Below are 21,552 nucleotides of genomic sequence, written 5' to 3' on the forward strand. Positions count from 1 at the left end.
ACCGCCAAATACTAGAGTGGTCAACTAATTCTTCAACAAATACTACAGCTGTGCTTCTGTTATGTTAGAATGATGACAAACTGGAAATGAGTCATGAGTAGCTCATCTACATTAACATCACCCAGTGCAAACTTTGACCCTGCAGCTGATAAAGCACAGAAAGTGTCAAGAGAAAGGATTTCTGCAGCAGGTTTGTCATGAGCAGACCAGCAGCGCCCTCTCTGGTCAGTTTTTATAACTGCACATGATGAGTGAAGCCATGCAGGATTTAAATACTGGTGTAGTCCAATAGTATATTCATGTCAACATTAATGATACACTTCTCTTAAAATCATGCAAACAAACAAAAATCAGTGTACATTGTATACACATAATATTTTCTCGTGGCTTTTCAAGAGTAAAACGTCCTGAATCTGCTTCAGCTGTCCCACTGAAACGTGGGTTAAAGTGTTACGCGTCCACGCCCAGCAGCTCCGAGGGCGTCGGGGACTTTGGATGTTTGCTTTCAAAGTGCTGCTTGAAGGTCTTCATGCCAGGCAGTTGGGTCTGGAACCAAAACAACAGAAGACAACATGAGTAACATGAATTGACGGCTCGATCGGTGAAGCTGCTTCGAACAGCTCAAAAGATGCTTGTTTTCCTGCCACATTCAGGAAGCCAGAGAGTGAAACAACAGAGAAATGTATCATCTCCTCCACTAATCTGGCAGCAGTGTTCTAAATAGGCTGACAGGGAGTGTCTGCTGTCCGGGCAGGTGGCGAAGCACGGCAGCGAACACACTATCTCTTGATAAGAGAGGAGTAAAGATGAGGTCACCAGACGAAGAAGAGAAAAACCCAGCCTGCCCATTGTACAACATGGTGGAAGTATCATCAGGCTGAAGGGCTGCCACTCATACTAGGCACACTGACGGCCTGCTTACAAGAAAACATTGTAACGTAAAAACAGAAAACTTTCACTGCGTTTTGTCCGTTTATACAACAACAGTGCTCAGAGACACTGAAACACAGACATTTTGAAAACACTGACTCCGTCTCCATGGAAACGGGGGAATCGCAATCTGAAACGCTACTGCTCATGCGCTCCACGGCCCTCGTAGTTTTTCTGCGCATTCCTGAATAGAAGGTCAATAACATGACTCCCAGTCAACCTGCTCCTGGGCCTTGGTTGTTTTAGAGTTGAGAGCTCCTCGTACGTGCAATCCAACTTTATCGTCTGTCCTTAAGAGTATCCGTATACTCCCGTTGTTAATGTTTATAGCACATTTCTCTCAGCGTGCATGTGTGTGGCTTCATTACAAAACCAAACAACAGCTCCTACTAGTGGCCCAACATGAATACTCCCTTGTTTTCAGTTTTCCTGCTGTTTGCAAACGGGCATCACTTTTCAAACGTTGCTGTTGAAACTTTTCCGACACAAAAACGCAGAAACAATTAGTTCTCAATTTAAACGGGAAAACGGAGCCTAAATAAAAAGGAATGATTATTTCTGAATATTACTGCGACATTCATGAGAGGGATGTTTGAATCATTGTCAGAAATGTGGGTTTGTGATGACACTCCTTGGCGTTTGAGAACAAACAGGTGAAAAACAGGCAATCCAGCAGCATAAAAGAATCACTGAACAGGAAATAGAAACAAATCCTGACCTTAATCCAAGTCATGGATATTTGATTAAGATTGAGCATATCACAGTGTAAAAGCCCTATATATGTCCAACACTAAACAGACATTCGTTTCATCTGTCTTCTGCACTCATAACGTACATGATTTGGTACATATCCAGGGTGCCTGTGGATGTGTAGCGAACTGAGTAATACCGCTGATGGTCATGGGGCGGCGTTGCACAGTATCGCTCATGTGTGACCAGCAAAAGAAGCAAGAAAAAAGAAATGGTGGATACAAGCATATCTACGACTTTACCACGCCTGGGCATTGGGACAGAGAAGCTATAAAAACACAGTTAGTGGCACTGTTGATCACCCGTATTACATTCCCCTACATCACACTGCCCTCTACTGGATGCACCACTCAACAACCACACTACAACCACAGTATGAAGTCAGTGACACACAACAATGTTTTAAGTGCAGGATTGTCCATGGCGTTTTCACACAGTCGGTATTTGAGGTTTTGGTTGGACTTCGGTGCCGCAGCCAAACTAACCTGCAATCGTTGAGCCCCGGCGTGGCCTGAATTTAGCGTGAAAAGCAATCTCAGTAGAACGTGGACCAAATGCCACGGGTTTGAGCTGAGAGGTCGCCCAACGAGCAAGGCAGAGAACTTTATGGATGTACAGTTATCCGCAACACACAAAAACTGGGATATATTTTAAGGTGTTCAGTAAACGCATATTCAATGCCTTCCTGCTTCAACACACCCGAATGTATTGAGTGTATCGTCATAAAACTCTGGACAACAAGTCACATATCCCAATCAGATGTGTGTGATATGAGTGAGTTTTCAGTGACTCCCAACGTGAAAGCTTGTGGTTATTGCATGAAGATGTCGTGCAAGTCTGCAGAATACGAGTGGAAGTAAATGAAATGTGCCAGAAGACCATTTCTTTGTCTATGTGGGTGCGTGTGCGTTTGCCCATGGAGATTCATGTCTCTGTGGGGATAAATGGAACGTCTCTGCAAAGTAAATCTTTACATTTTCACTCAAAATTGAGTTAGGGTTAGGATGAGCGAGTCAGCTGGAGGCTGTAAATGATGCAACATCCTAATAATGGCAGAAGCTAAAAATAGCTGGAAAAGTAAACTCCTGTATAGTTGGTCATCAACTAACCAAACAGAACTCATACTTTGCCTGGCTCACTTCCTGCTGATATTTTAAACAGCACTCCAAAAGACACCATGATGCAAAGTGAGGATGATTTGGCTCCTGCTGTACTTTCTCGGACACATACTTTTCACATAAAATGTAATTTTACTATTAACCAGTATAACTCATTTACCAGCCTCCCGTCCTAACTTCACACTCAAGAGTTTCAGTTTAAGCTGAAGCACATACCCAACCTGAGATGCACGTGTATACTAAAGCAGCCTTAGCGGCTGTCTTCTGGGTATGGCCTTTGCTCTTCTTGATCTCCGCCTGCTTTTTGGCATTTGTCTGCTGGGACTGAAACTTCTGGTGCCCACGGGCCATATCTGACGTCACACCTGAAGAAATTACACGGGATTCTGATGAGCCATAAGCTGGGGATGCTTATAGAGCCGAGATCGCAGGAAGGAGTGGACTGCAGGAGGTGATGGACATGGTCAACATGAGAGGAGTGGAAATCACATAAACAACAACAAAACTGTTAAGATACATCAAGGCTTTGAATAAAGCAACACTATTTGACACTTTAACACCGCTGATAGACAAGACAGCAGTGAGAAGGAGGTTAAATATTAATGTTTAGGGCATAAAAACAGCTCTTCAACAGACGGAGAGAAGTTGTTCTGTATGTGAGTGACTCCGGGTGATGGAGATGTGCAGTACTTATGTAGTACTTAGCCAACTTCAGCAAGTATTTGGTTCAACAGTGGCTTTTAGTTATGATCACCAGAAAGATGTGTTAAAATGACAAGACTCCAATCTTTTAGTGCATTAATATGGACAACAAACAGACGTAACGTGCAAGTAATTCAGGACACATTCATAAACAAGAACGAAGTAGCTGGTGTTTCGGATTAATTGGTTTCACTGTTAACTGGTGACCGATTTCCTTTAGCTGCCATTCTTACTGCTCGTATCAGCAGATATGATAGAATAAGACTCGCAAAAGGCACGACATTAAGAACATGTATTGTAAATGCGGTTAAGCGGACTCCACAGGGACAGTTACGGATTTCTATCAAGTTCTTAACATTTGCCGTAACGAGCGGAAACACAGGAAGTCGGACACCAAGTGACAGCGAAACCATTTAATCCGTAACACCACTCACTGTCTCAGCGGCTTGGCGAGTTCGGTGGATGGAAAAACGCGTGCAGAGCATACGAATGTGAGGAGGAACAAAAAGAATAACATCTGTACGATTCAGCAAACGTCTTACCAGTAACAAGCTTGTCAGTGAAGGTAGTCGACTTAATAGAAATAAAGTTGGTAATCCTGGATGAAACCTCCGGACAGAGTTGACCTCACTGGCGCGCATGCGCAGGAAACTCATGCTGCCTTCATGGACCGCTTCAAAAACTGTGAAATATTCAAATCGCGAAAAAGACCACTCAAAATTATCTTATACTTTTTAAATGTTGTCTGTCAGTTTCAAGATTCAGACTTTTCTGTCATATATTCACCCTCTTCTCTCTCTCTCTCTCTCTCTCTCTCTCTCTCTCTCTCTCTCTCTGTGTCTCTCTCTGTCTCTCTTTCTCTCACACAAATACATCATAAATTCATGTTCCATTTATAAAATTCATACAGACATTTGGTCAGACATTTTTTTCCTGCATGTAATATATACATTACGTTTTCCCCCCATTTCATTCCCGAATCAGGAGAATCAGTTTAAACCATGATTTTATGCAGTCTGTGTAAAGAGAGGAAAGATCAAGTGGGATTCTACCAAACTACAGACCCCTGTTACTGCGTTTGTATTTGTTCTTTCCTACTGAAGAATTTCCTCCTGGGATTAATAATATTCAATATCTATTCTATTCTATTATATTCTATTCTTTTCTATTCTATTCTATTCTATTCTATTCTATGTGTCGTTGAGAGTCTGAAAGGCATCATCAGTTTCATTATTCCTTATGGAAATGAGAAAACCTTTTAAAACTATACTAAAAATGATTAATTATGAAACCTCCTTGTTTAAAAAAGGGACTTTTTTGGAAACTTGTGTTTGAATTAAAGCTTTTGTGGACCTCGTGCTGGACTGCCTACCACAAGGTGTCACAGTACAACAGTAAAATCAACTCTGCCCTGACAGTTCAATTTCCTCCAACTGTACACACACGGTATACTTTATGTGTAAAACTACGGGTATTGTTTGGTTAACTCTGCAAATATACATAATATATTTATGAATATCAATTTACCTGAAAGAAAAAAGAAAACAAATTGCAACTGAGTGAAAATGCTGCATTTTCTCATCCTGCACTTTTTCATGCTGGAACCGATAGAACCAAAAGATGTTGATTTAGAATCGCCCAAAAGATAGAAAAAGCTGTATTGACATACTTTTTTTTTTTTTGGTTTCATACAAACGGTCACAACGTTCTGATCGGGATTAACCAATGGTGTGCGAGTATTCCACCTGCGTAAAAGCATTCCAACCAGTCAGACGGGCGGGTTCACATGCGTCTTTACGCAGCGTCTCCTGGTGCTGGTCTGCTCACACCTCTCAGGTTATTAACCTCCAAACAATTAGAAAACCCAACATGTGCCACGCGAGGGACCTTAACGCTTTAAAGTGATTTGAATTGACGTCAGTCAGCGCGGAATCACTACCAGAGGACAAGGATACAGATGGTTTTATTTGGTGGTTTTCTGTGAAGTCATTTAGAGACTTTGTCCTGCGGACAACGTGAACCTGCTCATGGTAGAAAGCCCTGTCCTCAAGCAAGTCTTTAAAAACATCAGAGCGCTGGATGCAATATGGACGTGGACAGGTAAGTGAAAACATTTCTATTACAGTTTTACCCTTTACTAAAGAAGAATGGCATATGTCAGTGTCTTAACTGTCTATACAATTTCCTTGTGATTAGTATTCCCACGCTTTTGTTATATTAAAAGTTTTGAGTAAAATACAGTAGTCATAACACAAATCACAAAATAGTTTTTTTTACTTCATTATTTTCTTCAGCAGAACTTAAACTGATTGAATTGCAGGTAATTGAGTTATTTTAATATAATTTTTGGCTATAAAAACTGTGAAAGTGTAAAATGGTTACTTTCAGCCTGCAGCCAGTCTGCTTTGTTTAATTGTGATGAACACAAGCAGCTATTCCTCAGAAGTGAGTCTAAATAAACACGCCTCACATGTTTCTGTCAATTACTTTGCAGTTTGGTGAGAAACCGCCTGAGGCCGAGCTGCTGACTTCTCTTGCCTCGTCTCTCCTCTCTCAGTAAACGGCAGCCGATAGTGGGACCAAACGAGGCGTCTGCACCTTCCTGCAGGGTGTTCAGCTGCGAGGACCAGGCTTGGAGGAACTACATGGAGAACCCGCTGACGGCTGCCACCAAGGCCATGATGAGCATCAACGGAGACGAGGACGGTGCCGCCACTCTGGGACTGCTCTACGACTACTACAAGGTGAGACGGGCTTTACTAGAAGCCAAAATGAGAGAGGGCACTTTCTAATCTTGTTCTCTGTGTGGACTTTAGCACTGTCAGGCTCCCAGGGAAACCAAGTGTACGACCGCTGGTTTTAAACCCATCGACTACTCCGTAATGGAGCTCAAGAAGCGCTCGAGCCAGGATATACTCAACCAATACGTCCAGGCTCTGACGTCCATCCCCGTCAACCTCTCCAGCAACTACAGCACTATCGGACATCTGGGCTCAAAGTCTGAGGCCAGAAACGTCTCGGGAGTCCAAGGTGGAGACGGCGGGCCTCGTCCCCTGATCAGGACGGAGAACCAGACGTCCACGCTGGACTGTGGAGGTAGTGGCTCCTACCCAGACGACCCCAGAGAAGAGAAAAGGCTGGTCTTCGAGCAGAGCCGCTATGACTTGCCTCTCACTGGCTGTATTAAAAAGGGCCGGCGAAGCTCTCTGGACTCGTTTGAGGATACTTTGAAAAAAGAGGTCAGACCAGTCATTTGAGGAGAGGGAGACAGAGATTTGGATTTAATCCTTTTCATATTTGTTTTGCGTGGCTGTGTCCGGCAATTTTCAATCACACAGCATTTATTTTTTTCTCTGCAGGTGTATCACAGAAGTCTCTCCGCAGGAATTGATGCCTCTCACTCCATCCTTTCAGCGTACGTTACTAAAAATCACACAAATGGTTTTAATGACAAATTGCACAAAAATACCAAAATCAAATGGTTATTTTTAAGTCAAAAGTGTCTCTTTGCAGCAATGTGACTTTAGTTTGACAGGGTGAGAGGGACCAACACATCTGTCCACGCTATTATCTGAAATATGAAGGTATTTATTAGGCACCAAATTTATTAGGCACTTTCATCTTTACGGTTTTTTCTTGTTATCGTGCAGCGTATATGTGATGAAAATGTCTATTTTCACAAAACCAAACAATTACTACTGAAAATGACTACATCTTAACATAAAGCCAATTTTAATGAAACAGTCGGGTGCAAAATACAGTGAAATGTCCCCAAAAAGCTTCTCCTATAGCTGTTCTATTATAGGTGTTTTAACAAACTCACCCTGACAGCATTGCTCTGAGGCTAGTTTGATAGCAACGAGGTTGCTACCTTTCATGGCAGCGCCGGATACCTCAGGTCTCGGTGTTGTCGCGTCCCCTGCTCTTAAGAACTGTCTTAAAAATTCCTAATAATAATAGTGGCTTGGATTTATACAGTGCTTTTTTCGCGCTGACTCAAAGCACGTACAGAGATCATTATTCATTCACACCAGTCCCACCAATGATGGTAAGCTACGTTGTAGCCACAGCGGCCCTGGGGTATGCTGACAGAGGCGTGGCTGCCATTTTGCGCCAACGCAAAGGTTAAAAGTTTGTTAGTAGTTTGTTAAAACACCTCCGACCACCACCAACATTCATACGAGGTAAAGTGCCTTGCCCAAGGACACAACAACAATGACTTTTTGATTAAGTGGGACGCGAACTGCCAACTCTCCGGTTATTGGACGACCGACTCTAGCACTGAGCCACGACTTGCAATTTTTACCATTTGCTTGGTGGTTTGGCCGACCGCTTTTGGCCCACGGGCCTTTTGTTTGACACGTGATCTGAATCCATGTGAGATTTTTCCTCCATTTCATTCATCCTGGTCTGGGTTTTGGGGGTTTCAGTTTATCCTAGCTAACGCTGAGCAGGTTGCTAGCCCGTGGCACGGCTGAGAGACAGACGCAGAGAGAGAGAGACGCCCTCATCCACACCCACAGAGGAGTTAGTCACCAGTTTAGCTCACGGGCATGTCTTTGGATCGTGTCAAAACCCCCACACATGTATAAGGGAAAACATGTAAACTCCACACAGAGAGGGACAAGCCTGGAGGCAAACTGTCGGAGGAGAAGTGCTCCTCACTCGTCTTTACTGTTTTCATTGAGTTGATTCTTGTGTAGTTAAAGCTGCTTATTGGATAAATCTGAAGTGCAATAGCCATGTTCATGTCCAATTTCTGCTCTTGTATTTAGACAAAACTATGTTTTCAGTTGCATGTCGGGGGAAGTGCATCGCTCACTGTCTGTCCTTCCCACAGCAGCAGGTTCCAGTACAGTTTGGACGCCAGCATGTCCCTGCGGCCGCGGCAAGAAGACGGACCCATGATTTATCTGAACCGGGGCCAGTTCTACGCTCTGACGCTGTCTGACCTCGGAATCGGATCGTCCCTTTGTCCAACCGAGGACAAGCTGAAGCGCAGTGGAGCGACGCCGTCTCTGTCGGGAAAGGCGTCCAGCGCCGAGCAGTACGCAGACAGCTGCCAGCTACCACGGGACAGTATTGTTCAGGTGAGTGAGGTGGACAGGGAGCAGCAGGGACAGAGTTTGACAGCATATGAAACCCTTGACTGCATGCGGTTTCACGTTCACCCCCTCTACACAGAGTGTCGTCATGGTGGTTTTTGGAGAGGACAAGGGCAAAGAGGAGCAGCTGAAGAATTGGAAATACTGGCACTCCCGCCAGCCCACTGCTAAGCAGAGAGTCCTGGACATCGGTGAGATGATCGTTTCCTCCAGATCTTTGACTACAGCTGCTGTCGTTTGTGACCTAAGCCCCACACAGGTACAAAGACGGGGCGAGTCCGCAGGCGACAGACCTGCAGGAGGCTTGACGAGGATCCTGTTGTGTATTCTCAGGCGAAATCCAAAACAATTTAAATAACAGTCGAGCCCCAGTTCCCACAGAAATCCCGTGAAGACGCAGCCAATGAGTGAGCGTTGACATGAACGGTGACGGGAGGAGTGGGCGGGGGCCTGGACTGTAGCCATATCCTGAACGATCTGCAGGAGACAGGCCTCGACCTGTGGTGGGAGAAGTCATGTATTCCTTGTACAACATCTGTCCCGTTCCGTTGAACAGTCTGCATTTCACAGAAACTTCATTTGTGAATTGAATTGTCGGGTGAACAGGTTTCTATTGTGATGCAGGAAACATGACTGAAATAGATTTTCTACTGGAAAACGAGGGGATAATTTCTAAGAATAAAGAAATGTATATGGATCCAGGACGGTGGAACCGGTACCAGCACATGGTTGAAGTTGAAAGTCCATTAATGATTTGGCTGGTTCGCCTATAGCAGCAGTGTTGAATGCGTTTTAGTTTGTTTTCCACATTCAGCCCAATTTCATGTGGAGTGGGCCGGACAGGTAAAATGGTACCGTAATAATGTTTAAATTTAAACAAACTAATGTTTTTCTTTGTGGCACAAAGTATACATGATTCAATTGTCATTTTTAGTAGTAATTCTTTGGTTTTGTGAAAATCTAGACAATCTCAACATAAACACTCTCTTGCCCACGGGCTTTACGTTTGACACCCCTGCTCTATAGAATGAGCTCAACCTCCAGCAGTTCTAGTTGAATGTGTTTTTATTATGCTACGGTGAGGGAGCCGTAATCACTGAGAGGATTGATTCGATCATATATTGATATGTTGATTTAATCTCACCCATCCTGACTGCAACTTGCTCGTCTCCCAGTTGCTCCACAACGTGTGGATGTTACAGGCAGCGATTTACCAAATCTTGCTATGAGAAGCGTCGCATTCTTTTTAAATTCCTGCTGTTTCACTCAACGGCAGGATCTTTGTGTATTTTAAGGACGAGACCTGACAGCAGAAGATATTGTGATGTTTCTTACAGGGGAGCTACTTTCATTAGCGGACAAGTAGAAACAAATCGGGGCACGTGGTTCTTAAAGAAACCAGACAGATCAGCTTATTTGACGTTTTATCCAAAACACCACTGATTATAAGTAAATAGGACCAACTCCTTTCAACAATGCGCTGGACTTTAGATGTGGACTTTAGATTTAGGTATAATAAGACTTTGTGTCATGTTGGGATCTCGGTCGGTTTTGGAAATAACCTACAATTATAAAACTGAATCTCTGATGCATTCAGGGCCACACCATGGTGCAGTGGTTGACTCATGACAGTATCGGCAATTACAGGCTGGCTTTGGAAGCTTTCCTGTCTCGGATTTGCATGTTCTCCCTCTGCATGGATTATTCTGTACACCCTGAGGTTTATAAAGCAGTCTCGAAGACGGAGCAGATATTTCAGCCATTTTTCTCAATGTTGCCTTCCTGTTGGAAAATTCCAGAATCTGTTGCAAAGCGCCTTTCCTTTTGTTTCCTCGCTTCACATGCAGCCGACTACAAGGAGAGCATCAGCAGCATCGGGAACATCGAGGAAATTGCCTACAACGCTGTGTCTTTCACGTGGGACGTCGGTGAAGAAGCCAAGGTAAAAAAAAAATAGCATTTCCGTACAGACTCTTCTGTTTTGGTCCAACTTGTCTGATTTTTGAATTCTGGGATCAACATCTTTCGTCTATGTTCTCCTCCAACAGTCTGTTAGATGGGTAGTTGCAGCTTTTTACATTTGCTGGTAAATGATTAAGACACCTTTTCATCCCTGAAATGGTGTTTCTTTTTTTTTTTTTAAGGCCAGGACATTGCCAAAATACCTAAATACAATAATGTGCTATTGCAGCATCATATTGCTGCTGTGGCTCTGCAGCAGATGAGGAACGATCCATTCTCAGACGGTGAGCGATATCACTGTTGTCCTAAAGTTCACACTCGGCGTCAGAAGACAAGCTGTTGCAGCTCGATGTGCTCCGACCTGAATGGTGAATAAAGCAATGCTGACTTAGATAAAACGAATAGGATCCAACTTGATGCAGCAAAAGACATGCGCCCGTTTTCCTAATCTGTAATATGGAGCTGAGCCTGAGAACACTCGGTCCTACATTCCCATTAATATCGTCTCTGCCTCATAAACGTCCACGTCCATTTAAAAAAACAAAAAAAAAAACATTTTCTTGCCCAGTTTAAATTGTCGATTTACCTTTTTTGAAGTCCGAAACTCCAGTTTCAATGGGAGAGTTTCAGTCTTTTCCGTCGATATGAACGTCTTCAGTCTGCTCCATCATCGGCTCAGTTTCACCTTGTCCTACAGATGTTGGTGCAGAGTGACTGATTTTTCTAAAAGGTTCATCTCCTTCCTGTGTGAACACAACACAGCCAATTAATGAACTACTGAAAACGAATCCTTCAAAATGGTCATCCAAAACTTTAACATAGAATCCTGAAACTCTCGGTTGGAAAATTTCATTAGACTCTGAACTCTTTTGGTTGATCCTACAATGGATTTAGTGACTCTAGGCTTTGGACACCAGACATGGTCAACACGGTGAGCCTCATTCTGGAGGGATGGATTGGTCTATTCTAAAGTAGAGGTGTCAAAACGTGACTCTCCCACTCCCCATTTACGCGACATTTCCATGTCAACGTTTTCAAAACCATGTCAGTTTACACGGAAACGACAGAAACTCTGAAAATGACGTAGTCAGAATGCCAGGCCATTTCCTATGAGCGGTAGCGGCATTCTCGCCGTCTACACACAGACGGAGTTGGAGAATTTTCAAAAAGTTGTATGTTCAGTGGCTCCCAGTTGTGTAGACGTTGCAGTGTAAAAGGGGACAAATGGTGGAATGACCTTGAAACCTTTTAAAACGACAGAGAGCAAAAGGTTTTTTTTAATCCATGTACTTGGAAGTGTAGTGGACCTGGTGCTGCTCTGAGACCTGAGCAGGGAAAGATGGTTCTCACCTTTTACTACACTGATGACCCATTTTTTCCAAATGTGCTGCTCAATCCGTTTCCCTCGACGATCTTTGGATGCTTCAAGATTCTAAATGACAAAACAAACCACCGTACTTGGTCTTTAGAATTTGGTACTGTCCTGCAAAGGCAAGAATTGGGCTTTGCAGTAGGGCCTGGATTCTAAAGTGTTATAGGTTGATTACAGAACCGTTTTTAATTGACTTGTTTTTTCAGCTGCTGACATGTTGTCATACTGAAGCAACATTGTTTATTGTTTTATCTTATTAATAGAAATCTAACATTAACAATGACAACTCCTCTTCTTTCCAACTGCAATACTGGTGCAGCAGACCATCAACCTCCCTGTGGAAAGCAGGTGATGAAACTAAGGAGTTTGTTGCTCGTCCTGGTGGATGCAAAGTTTTCAGTTTAAGAAAAACTGGGATGGAAGTTCAACTCAACATGATTTCTAATTTACAATCACTGACAAAAGATTTTGTATCTCCTCAAGGCACAGCATGAGGCCTCGAGCACCTGGCACCTCTGGTATAAGAAATCTAAAGTAAAGCCAAGGTTAACTGACCTGACTATAGATTGTTTACACACACAATTGCTGGGATTGCAAATTTAAAGTAAAAAATGTTCTTTAGAGCATAAACCTGATGCTTAATTTTCAGGACGATGTACCAGATCCATTCTAGTCATATTTATTGATGTTTGCATCATGAAGAGATTCTTTGAAAAGACTCTGGTCGTCAACATGTTAAATTCAGAATCACGCAACCACTGACATTGTTGCATCATGTGGCATGGCTGAATTATTACACATTTTTTAATTCCATCATCCCTCAAGACATGAGAATTGTCAGAAAATTCCTTGAGTTTTCATTTTGATGGACTGTTTCAATGTTTTTAATTTATTTTTTTTATACATCTCTTATGTAAGTCCGAGTTTTTCCAGTTCAAACGGTGCGTTCCCACCGTGAGCGACGTTTGCTTCGCTGCCTTCCATCTTTTATTTTGCCTCCTGAAACTGAAGATTTATTGTTGGAGGATGCAGAAGTGGCCTGTGGCAGAACTTTGACTTAAAAAGTGAAACGCATGCTGGATTCCAGCTTTGCAAGGTGTTTTTATCGTTTCACATTGAAGGAGTAAAAAACAAACAAAAAAACTGACGGCGCTTTTCCAACAGAGCAGACAAGAAGTTAAGACTCTGAAGTTGAGTGTAACTTACTAATACAGATGGTTAATGATCACACAAAACGGTGAATCTCCACTACAAAACCTCTTGATCAAGCATGAAGACGACCAGATCTACAAACTGTGCATTTGTTTGGCTTCTAGATTTACTTTCTATATCTTTCATTTTTACCGAGCACATTTTAGAAAGTTGATGTGTTCATTGTGATGTTGGCCCCATGACTAGTTAATTCAAGGAAATGTGAAAAGCACAGATAAGAGATGGGCTGTCACTCAGACTTCATGCTGCCGCTGTAAATTCATCCAATACTGTGAAGTGAAACCTGGAAATTCACATTTCTAGATGTAATTTGACTAGGTGCACATGCTTTGCGTTTTTGGGCGTAGTTGAGCTGTTGCCGGGCAACCGTGGGCATCCTTCTTGTAGGACAGTGTGAATTACGTTTTGTAGGGGGAGGACTTGTGATTGTTTTTCCCGGCACGTCTCGGAGTGAAGTGGCTGCTCGCTGGGGTCTGGAGGTGTTGTGGGGGTGTGTAGGAGGCTGGTGCGCTCGTGGCTTCTCCACCAATCGGCCGTCACCCCTTCAGGTTGAGACACGACGCTGTGCAGTGAGAACGTTGTTGGGCTGCGGTGAGGAATATCCACTGTTATTGGTCTCCGTTGACTTGTTGCTGGAGCTGCTGAGCCGGTTTGACTGGAAGACTCGGCTGCAGTTTACAATGTTCAGGTGATTTGGCTTTAATCATGAGAATTTCTACGCCGTCACCGAGTGTTCGAACACGCCTGAAGGGACGTTTGTGGGAGGTTCTTTCTTCGGAACGATACCTTAGAGCTCAACACTGGAAAGCTGTTTATTACCTTTTTATATCTCTAAGAAGCATGCATTTGTGGGATGAGCAGCAGAGTATATGTGCTCTTCTCTCTCGCTGCCAACCCAGAGAGTTGCTGACCGTTTAGTGTCTGATGGGCACAAAAATAAGAAACGTTTTTGTGGTGTGAGACGATGAATGAAGTTCCATCACGGCACAAAAGCTCTCATGCACACGTTTTACTTCAGGGGCCATATACAGTCCAATTTCATCTTGCTAAAAGAGTGCCATAATAACCTTTTTAAATTACTACAATGTCAGCTTAAAGCCAATTTGAATGAAACTTGGACGATCGCGACACCACAGCAGCATGAGGAGGACGTCTGAGCTTCCAGTCTGTTCAAGTTGACGAATCCTCAAAACGAACGAGGATCAATCACAAAGGAAGTTTTGGGACTTTTCAAATTAATCGACCTTCATTTTTCCAACACTTTTCATACAATGAAATTTTCCTCGACATGCTTAACAGTCATGGCTCGTAGAGCAGCCAGTGCATAGCGCTCGGAAGCCAATACTGAGGAAACGTTGACGTTAAAAGGTATAAATCTAGACGCAACACGCCTACTTTACTCTGCGACGCATCCTGCAAATGCTATACTTAATGCAAAATAGTGTTTTGTTTTTTCTTTTAACAATTACAGAACATGTCACCTTCTGATAAAAACACTTATTTTAGGAGCATGTGGTGATGAGACTGTCAACAGAAGCTGAGAGCTTTGTGAAGACGTCCAATGAGAATTTTCACCCGTTTAGAACTTGAATTAATTTATTTTGACTTTCCAGCAGATTTCTTTTTTTATTTGCATCTCAACTTTGAGCTGGTTGTTAAAAAGCCACAGCTGTAACCCGGTGATCGCCCTGTAAAGGGTTAATCAAATGAACTAATCAGGCTTTCCACTGTATGAGATTAATCTGCAAACCTTTTTGTGCTCTAAGTACTGTTTATAGTAGAAGATAATGGATTAGATTTGACTGCGATCTGAGTGAACCTATTGACTGTAGCTTTAGTTTCACAGGTATTCAGCTCTGTGAAAGAGGGATTATCTACCGAGGCGCCTGGAACAATACGCACTGATGATTCAGTATAAAATCCACATTTACATCAGTGTTGCTCATGAGTGCGTGTTTGGGTTTGAAGCTTAAATGTCTAATGGACCCAGAGTTCCACGTCTTTCTTTGGAGCAAACGATGATTACCGAGGTATTCGATCCCGGTGTAGTTTGACAACGTCGGCGGATAATGAGTTTACATTGTTGAAATCGAGACTTCAAAGTAAAGAGACCTGTGCTCCGTCCTGCCTCCAGAAGTGATCTTCACTTCCACCGAGTTTGTTTGGCTTCGTAACTTGTCCCGACTGGTTGAGGAGTGACTGCTCGTTTTCAGTTGATGCAAACCACCCGGATAGAAAACAAAGTCTATAGTGAGTCAAATTACTGGAAACCTTATGACCGAGTTCACATGTTAAATAATGACTCAGACTGCGATGAAGCAAGTTAACGGCAGGCTAAAGGAGTTACGGAACAAAATCGCTGTTTGCGGTTTCTTGATACCTGGACACAGTTGCTGTTTCTATTAAACTGGTTGCTAGTTACTGGCAATAACAAGTCAGTAGTTACATGGACAACTAGCTCCTGCATTGCTCCAAGGCTGCAGTTTCACACCGTTCTTTGGAGCCACTGAAAATGCAAACTTTTTTTAAAACCTGCTCCCAAAGTGAAACTTGAAAATGGTCCGACTTTGTGTAAATACAACTTTTCTGACACGTTGCTACTGCGTCTGCCCACCATGGTGTCGTGACTCCAGTCCACATGGACGAGACTTGGTAGTCCAACCAAATTGACTATAAAATATATATATATATTTTTTTATTGCCTATGGCTCTCAGCTGCCCATTACCGGTTATCATATCTGGAAAAGATGAAATCCATTAAGGATGCACTGATGCCACTGTCTTATCGGACTTGTCTTCTCTTGTCGACCTGCTGCTGACGTCACGTAATACTCTCCCAGATTTATCAGGCAGCTTTTCAGTACACTGCAGTCCCTAAAATCGAGCATTTTAAGGTAAATGACACTCGTCAGACATGTTTGGGGGGAGCTGGAAGTGCACTACATTGTTTCCGCTCTGGTTCTCAGTGTGTGAAGATTCATCCACTTTTAGCAAAGGTTATTGTCACAGTGGAGCAGGGCTAGCAGATATACAGCCTTGGTCTTCAGGTTCAAACCAGCCAGAAGAATGACTTTGGAAAGAGTCAAATTTACAAAGGAAATGTGAAACTTTTGTATTTTTCCTCACAAAATTAATTGTATTCTAAATTCCGGACTATTGAGTGCACCTGAATAAGTCGCATCCACAATATTTATAAATAAAAAAATAAATAAAAGTAGGAGTTACGTGATGCACCTGAATGCGTCACTCTTGTATCAGCGGCATGAAGCTTATAAACCCATAAAAATACATAAATTAGCTTCATCATTGTTTAAGCAGCAGGTTTCAAACTGTGTGGAAAAGGTAGCCGCTTATAGTTTGGAAATTACGGTGGTTAGAAACACAACCCAGAGTTGAAAATCTAATTCCGGTGAAAAGTTGAAACCTTCCTATGAAGGAGAGTGGAGAAACTCGAAGTGGAAAATGACATCTCAGTCGTTTTCGGGTGTTTATTGTTGGCTTTGTGAAGATGTTCAGAATGTCTCCCTTGTGATTGTGTGTCTGTCTTCTCCTTCCCTTTGCCAGGTCTTTATCTCAGTGAACTCTCTGAGCACGGACTTCTCCTCGCAGAAGGGCGTGAAGGGGATGCCTCTCATCATTCAGATCGACACCTACAGCTACAACCGCGGCAGCAGCCGGCCCATCCACAGAGCCTTCAGTCAGATCAAGGTCTTCTGCGATAAGGTGAGGAGTCTGATGTAACCAACAAGTCCACAAATCACACTGCCCGCATCTTTTTTTTTTTTTTTTCCATCCTGGCTTTTCCTGGTGTTCTTCAGGGAGCTGAGAGGAAACTCCGGGACGAGGAGAAGAAGCAGCTCAAGAAACCACCCAAAGGTTTAAAAAAAACCCACAAACAAACCCCCCCCTGATATAGATCAGAACAGTGGCCACATCGTTCTAGTCACTGAATAGAGTTTTTATTACCAATCCTTGGATCAAGAGTCTGCAGCTGACATCAAAACTCTTGGGGGGGAAAAAAAACGATGGAGCGCTCTCTAGAAATACATGTTAATATAATATTAAGACTGAAAGCGAATACAATTAACTTATACGTTTCCCTAACAAAAGTATTACTGAACCTGACCCTGTTGCCAGGCAACCACTAAGGGTCAGGGTTCACTGAACCCTGACCCTTAGTGGTTGCCTGGCAACGGGGTCTGATTCCCCTGCCGTCTCCGTCTCTCAGAGAAACCCGTCGGCTCGGAGTCGACCTCCATGGTCAAGAAGCCCGACTGCACGCTGTTCCAAAGCATGCTGGACCTGGACTCCCAGCCCGTCCTCTTCATCCCCGACGTCTACTTTGAAAACCTGCAGCGAGCGGGACAGGTGACCGACCAGCCGCCGCCTCGCAGGAAATGTCCACATGCATTTAGTTCAATGTCTTTCTCCTCTGGTTTCAGGTGTTGTCTTTCCGCACTGGGGACGTGGACAGGAAGGGGTGAGTGACTCCTGGGTAGGGCCGGAAAACCTCCAGTAGATGGAAGCCAAGCTGGGGAATTTTGGAAACCTCTGTTCTAACCGATTGTTTTTGTCGCATCAATGTAGAATCGTCAACGTCTGAATCACCGTGCATGGTAGAAGTGATTAAATTCAACACTCTGAGTGTTTGTGTGTGATATTTAAGTTAAACATTAGACAGTAGTTAGATTACTACCACATATCATCAAACCCGGCTTCTCTTAATGTCGTCCACAGGTTTCACTAGTCTTGTGCGCTGGGCCGGGTCGTCTCAGCAGGCAGCTTGTGTGTTTGGGGTTCAGGAGAGGCGTCAACATTCAACTGTACTGAACATGAAATCTGGTCGTTTTAGTCAAGATTATGCTCGTATAGCTCCCCATTCAGAGCCAAACTTCCACTTAGTAAATTCTTGGTTTATTCCTGTAACTTTCCATTAATTCACATAAATTCCCCCATGAAAAGTTTCCCACTTTGAAAATTCCTGGAATTTTGCAACCCCTGCTCCTGGGTAGGGTTGTCCATTGTTGATTCGATTATATAATCACAGTCGAAGGAATGAATAGTGAAAACTTGGGTTGGTTGTTAGTTTCCTTTAACTCCCAACGCCGTTTTAGTGCAGACGACTTCCATACTGCAACATTTTTGGAATGCAGTTTACATATGTACACGAGGAAAACGCATTTCTAAATCACAATCATATTGTTCATCTGAACATGAAACTTTTTTAAAGAACTTTGTGTGTTAATAAAAAGCAGCAAACAATAAAATCAAACTCCACCTGCTCTCACCTCACTACAAAGCCAGGAAAAATTAAAAAAGATCCATATCTATTTTGGTCAGTTTTTTTAGATATATTTTTGGAAAATATACAAAATGCACTGTTTACAAACGGATAAACACTTTAAACTCTTATGTTTTGCTCCATCGCTGCTGCTGCCATGTTTCTGTATCATTAATTAATCCGACATTTTATGGATAATTACATGGACTTACAAATAAACTTGATTTGGCAACAAGACAAAACCACTGAGGACATTTGCAAGAGAAAAAGGATGTGAAATATTGTAACGAACAAAATATGCAAACAGTAACATGGGCTCATTTTCACAGAACTCCAAAAACGATGGGGTCTTTTTTTTTTTCTATACAAGAAAAACAAGAAAAGGTTCCATGAAACACAAAATGTCTGAGCACCCAGTTTGTAGTGTGATAAACTTTCTCAAAACTTCTGGTGGGAGTTTTTTCTTTTAAACAGGAAGTTGTCTGGCTTTCATCCTTATTGAACACCTGCCTGTTTATGGCCACGCTGTGGGAACGGACTCAAATATAGTTGGTATACTAGATACAGAGTTTATCCGTCAGAGTACTCGGGACAGGATGGAACAGGTCCGGTTTTGAGGAGCCGTTTGCTGATTGGTCAGTGATTTACTACACCCCCTCAATATTTTAATATGTCGGCTGGATGAGTCTTGGAAATGCTGACAGAATATAGATATTAAAGCAGTGCTGTCTAACGGAGGATAAAATGAACTGAGTTTCCATGAGTGGAAAAAATCAGTCTGGATTCAGACTTTTCTCTACACGACTTTGGAAACGGCCGCGGCGATGAAACGTGTCTCATTAGAAACATTTGGAGCTGCTCCGACCCGCCCTGCAGCGGACCTGCTGGAGGCGCACCACGGACCTCCAACCAGCAGCAGCGCTCTGACGGTGTTTGTTTCCCTCAGAGGCGTCCTGATGAAGAGGGTTCCCAGCGTTCCCGAGGAGAACGTCTGCCCACCGCAGCCCAAGAAGTTCAAAAGAGAATTGGAGAACAAAGGTGAGTCGTGTCTTGTCGCGGCTTCGTCCTTCCCCTTGCAGTATTTAAACCCGACGTCTCGTTGGCTCCCCCAGTCCTCCTCTACGTGAGGAAGGAGTGTGACGAGGTGTTCGACGCCCTGATGCTTCACTCCCCGACGCTCCGCGCTCTGATGGAGGCTGTGAGTGTTCATGACGTTTGACTTTAGAGCGTCTGAGCTGCACGTTTACCAGGTTCCACCTGCACTCTGCCCTCGCAGATCTCCGAGAAGTACGCCGTGCCCGTCGCCAAGATGAGCAAAGTTTACCAGAAGAGCAAAAAGGGGTGAGCGAGACGGACGTCCATACGAAGTGATCGATCAGATAGTGGAACTTCCTGTAGATGTAAAATAAAAAAAAAACCAACACACTAAAAATGAGCGTAAAGTGACGGCGGCAGAGTAACATTACGTCTTCAGTCTGACTCTCACACTTCCCACTTGGTCCTCAGGCTGCTGGTGAACCTGGACGACCACGTCATCCAGCACTTCTCCAACGAGGACACCTTCATCCTGGCCCTGGAGAGCTCGGCCGACACCACGCGGGTCATCCTGTCGGAGATCTGACGGCGGCCGGTGGCCCAGACTGCCGGGAGGCGTGGCGTCTGAACGGCGATCCAACCGCAACGAGTCGTGGAGTGGAAACCTGGGTCTCCGAGCGGCGAGGTGAAATGAAAAGTCCACGCTGGGAGGAGACGACGAAGCTTTGTTCTAGATCTTCAGTGGCTGATTGATCGGAGTGTGAGCTGATCCAGCTCGGGAACCAGAAGCTCCAGGACCCTTTTCTTTCTTTTCTTTTTTTTTTAATCCTCTGAGCTTTGACGTGATCATGAGAAGTTTGAAAGCTTCACAAAGTCTTGTGTAGAAGTAGAAGTGTGTTGATCAGCCATTTGCTGGTATTTGTAATGTTTGATATTGACAATGTTCTGTTGGTTCCAGCGGAGGAACGGTTCCTCTTGCTGGTCATTGATTGATTCCATAAAGCAGCATCAGAGAGGAAGACTGCTGGTCCCCAGGATGCTGTTGAACTGTTTTACTGCCTGCATGTATTTATTGTTTATTTTGTCCTCTGCAGTCATCAGTGTGTTTGACTTTAGTATGTCAGTCTTCCTCTGCGGCTCCAGGGTGGACGAGGTCTTTTGAACGAGTCATTAAATATAGTTTTGTACAAAGTGTGTCGTCTGTGTGCCTTTAAAGTTCACACGTCGTACAGCTTCGCCTTTTTGTTTCAAGAAGTTTTTCACGTTTACATTATACAAAAAACTGTTATTCCTTCCCTGTTTACAAGAATCTAAAACACGCCCCCACATAAACACCCGGTTCAGAGCTGCTACGAGCAGCCAAACCTCTAGGGGGCAGTGTAACAAACATGAAGCAGTGATAGCCAATCGGAACCCTGGAAAAAAAAACCCTCACTACTTGTGACGTAAATCTTCGCCTACGATGCAGAGTCACTGAGGGTGTGTCTGAATAGTTCCTCCTGTCTCCTTTCCTATCCACTTTACCTTCACCCCCCTGGATGATGTCACGGGGTTAAGGTAAAGGTGTTAGGCTTCTTAAAGGAGCTAGTGAAAGGCGATCACGTTGTGACAGTCAGACCGCTCTTTCACTTGGTGACATAATAATCCAACGGTGGTGCAGATTAGTGACGTGGTGAAGAAACTACACCTTTCTGACATCGGACTACAAAAAGTGCATTTCTAACATTTTCCCCTTCTAACCACTGATATAATCTCAAATATCAGAAGGTCTGAATGTAAATGAAAGGAAAAGAGGCTCCAGGCTACGAGGAACTAAAGCTAAACGGCTGCCAGGTGAATAAAGAACCAATCAAACTGAGAATAAGTTTACACAAAGTTTACTGTGTTGGTTTTACAACATCCACAGAACATTCATAGTTGGGATCTGGTTTAGATTATTTAAAGTTCATTTACATGATCTGCTCCCTTTTCAGTCATCCTGAGTTTCCCTGAACGCTCCAATGAGCCGGTCCCTTTAAATGTCACCACAAGGTAATGTGGGTCAGCATGAGCTGGTCTCCTTTGGTTAAGGGAGCATCAGTGTTT

General features: G+C 43.5%; 2 protein-coding genes across 5 annotated transcripts; one reads left to right on the forward strand and one right to left on the reverse strand.

The window, feature by feature from the left end:
* Nucleotides 1-450: 450 nt before the first annotated feature.
* LOC308114282 (zinc finger protein 706-like) lies at nucleotides 451-3,155 on the reverse strand (the record flags this gene model as incomplete). The annotated part of the gene is made up of 2 exons (XM_080471037.1): nucleotides 3,015-3,155; nucleotides 451-546 (listed from the first exon to the last, which is right to left on the reverse strand). The coding sequence occupies exons 1-2, from the start codon at nucleotides 3,147-3,149 to the stop codon at nucleotides 451-453; spliced, it is 231 nt and encodes a 76-aa protein (XP_080327163.1). The 5' UTR covers nucleotides 3,150-3,155.
* A 2,123-nt stretch (nucleotides 3,156-5,278) lies between these two features.
* Nucleotides 5,279-20,697, forward strand: LOC308114279 (grainyhead-like protein 2 homolog). Of its 4 annotated transcripts, none has more exons than XM_080471027.1 (15): nucleotides 5,279-5,600; nucleotides 6,058-6,244; nucleotides 6,317-6,739; nucleotides 6,860-6,915; nucleotides 8,341-8,590; nucleotides 8,685-8,796; nucleotides 10,453-10,547; nucleotides 16,716-16,874; nucleotides 16,970-17,027; nucleotides 17,380-17,519; nucleotides 17,594-17,631; nucleotides 19,379-19,470; nucleotides 19,545-19,630; nucleotides 19,709-19,773; nucleotides 19,939-20,697. In XM_080471027.1, the coding sequence occupies exons 1-15, from the start codon at nucleotides 5,587-5,589 to the stop codon at nucleotides 20,051-20,053; spliced, it is 1,890 nt and encodes a 629-aa protein (XP_080327153.1). In that variant the 5' UTR covers nucleotides 5,279-5,586; the 3' UTR covers nucleotides 20,054-20,697. The 4 variants fall into 4 exon arrangements, with proteins under 4 accessions (XP_080327153.1, XP_080327155.1, XP_080327154.1 ...); XM_080471029.1 differs by having other exon boundaries at nucleotides 5,995-6,244; nucleotides 19,939-20,661; XM_080471028.1 differs by having other exon boundaries at nucleotides 8,344-8,590; nucleotides 19,939-20,661.
* The last annotated feature ends 855 nt before the right edge of the window (nucleotides 20,698-21,552 follow it).

Source organism: Lipophrys pholis (genome assembly GCF_963383615.2).
Source record: "Lipophrys pholis genome assembly, chromosome: 9".
In the NCBI taxonomy this organism is placed as follows: domain Eukaryota; kingdom Metazoa; phylum Chordata; class Actinopteri; order Blenniiformes; family Blenniidae; genus Lipophrys; species Lipophrys pholis.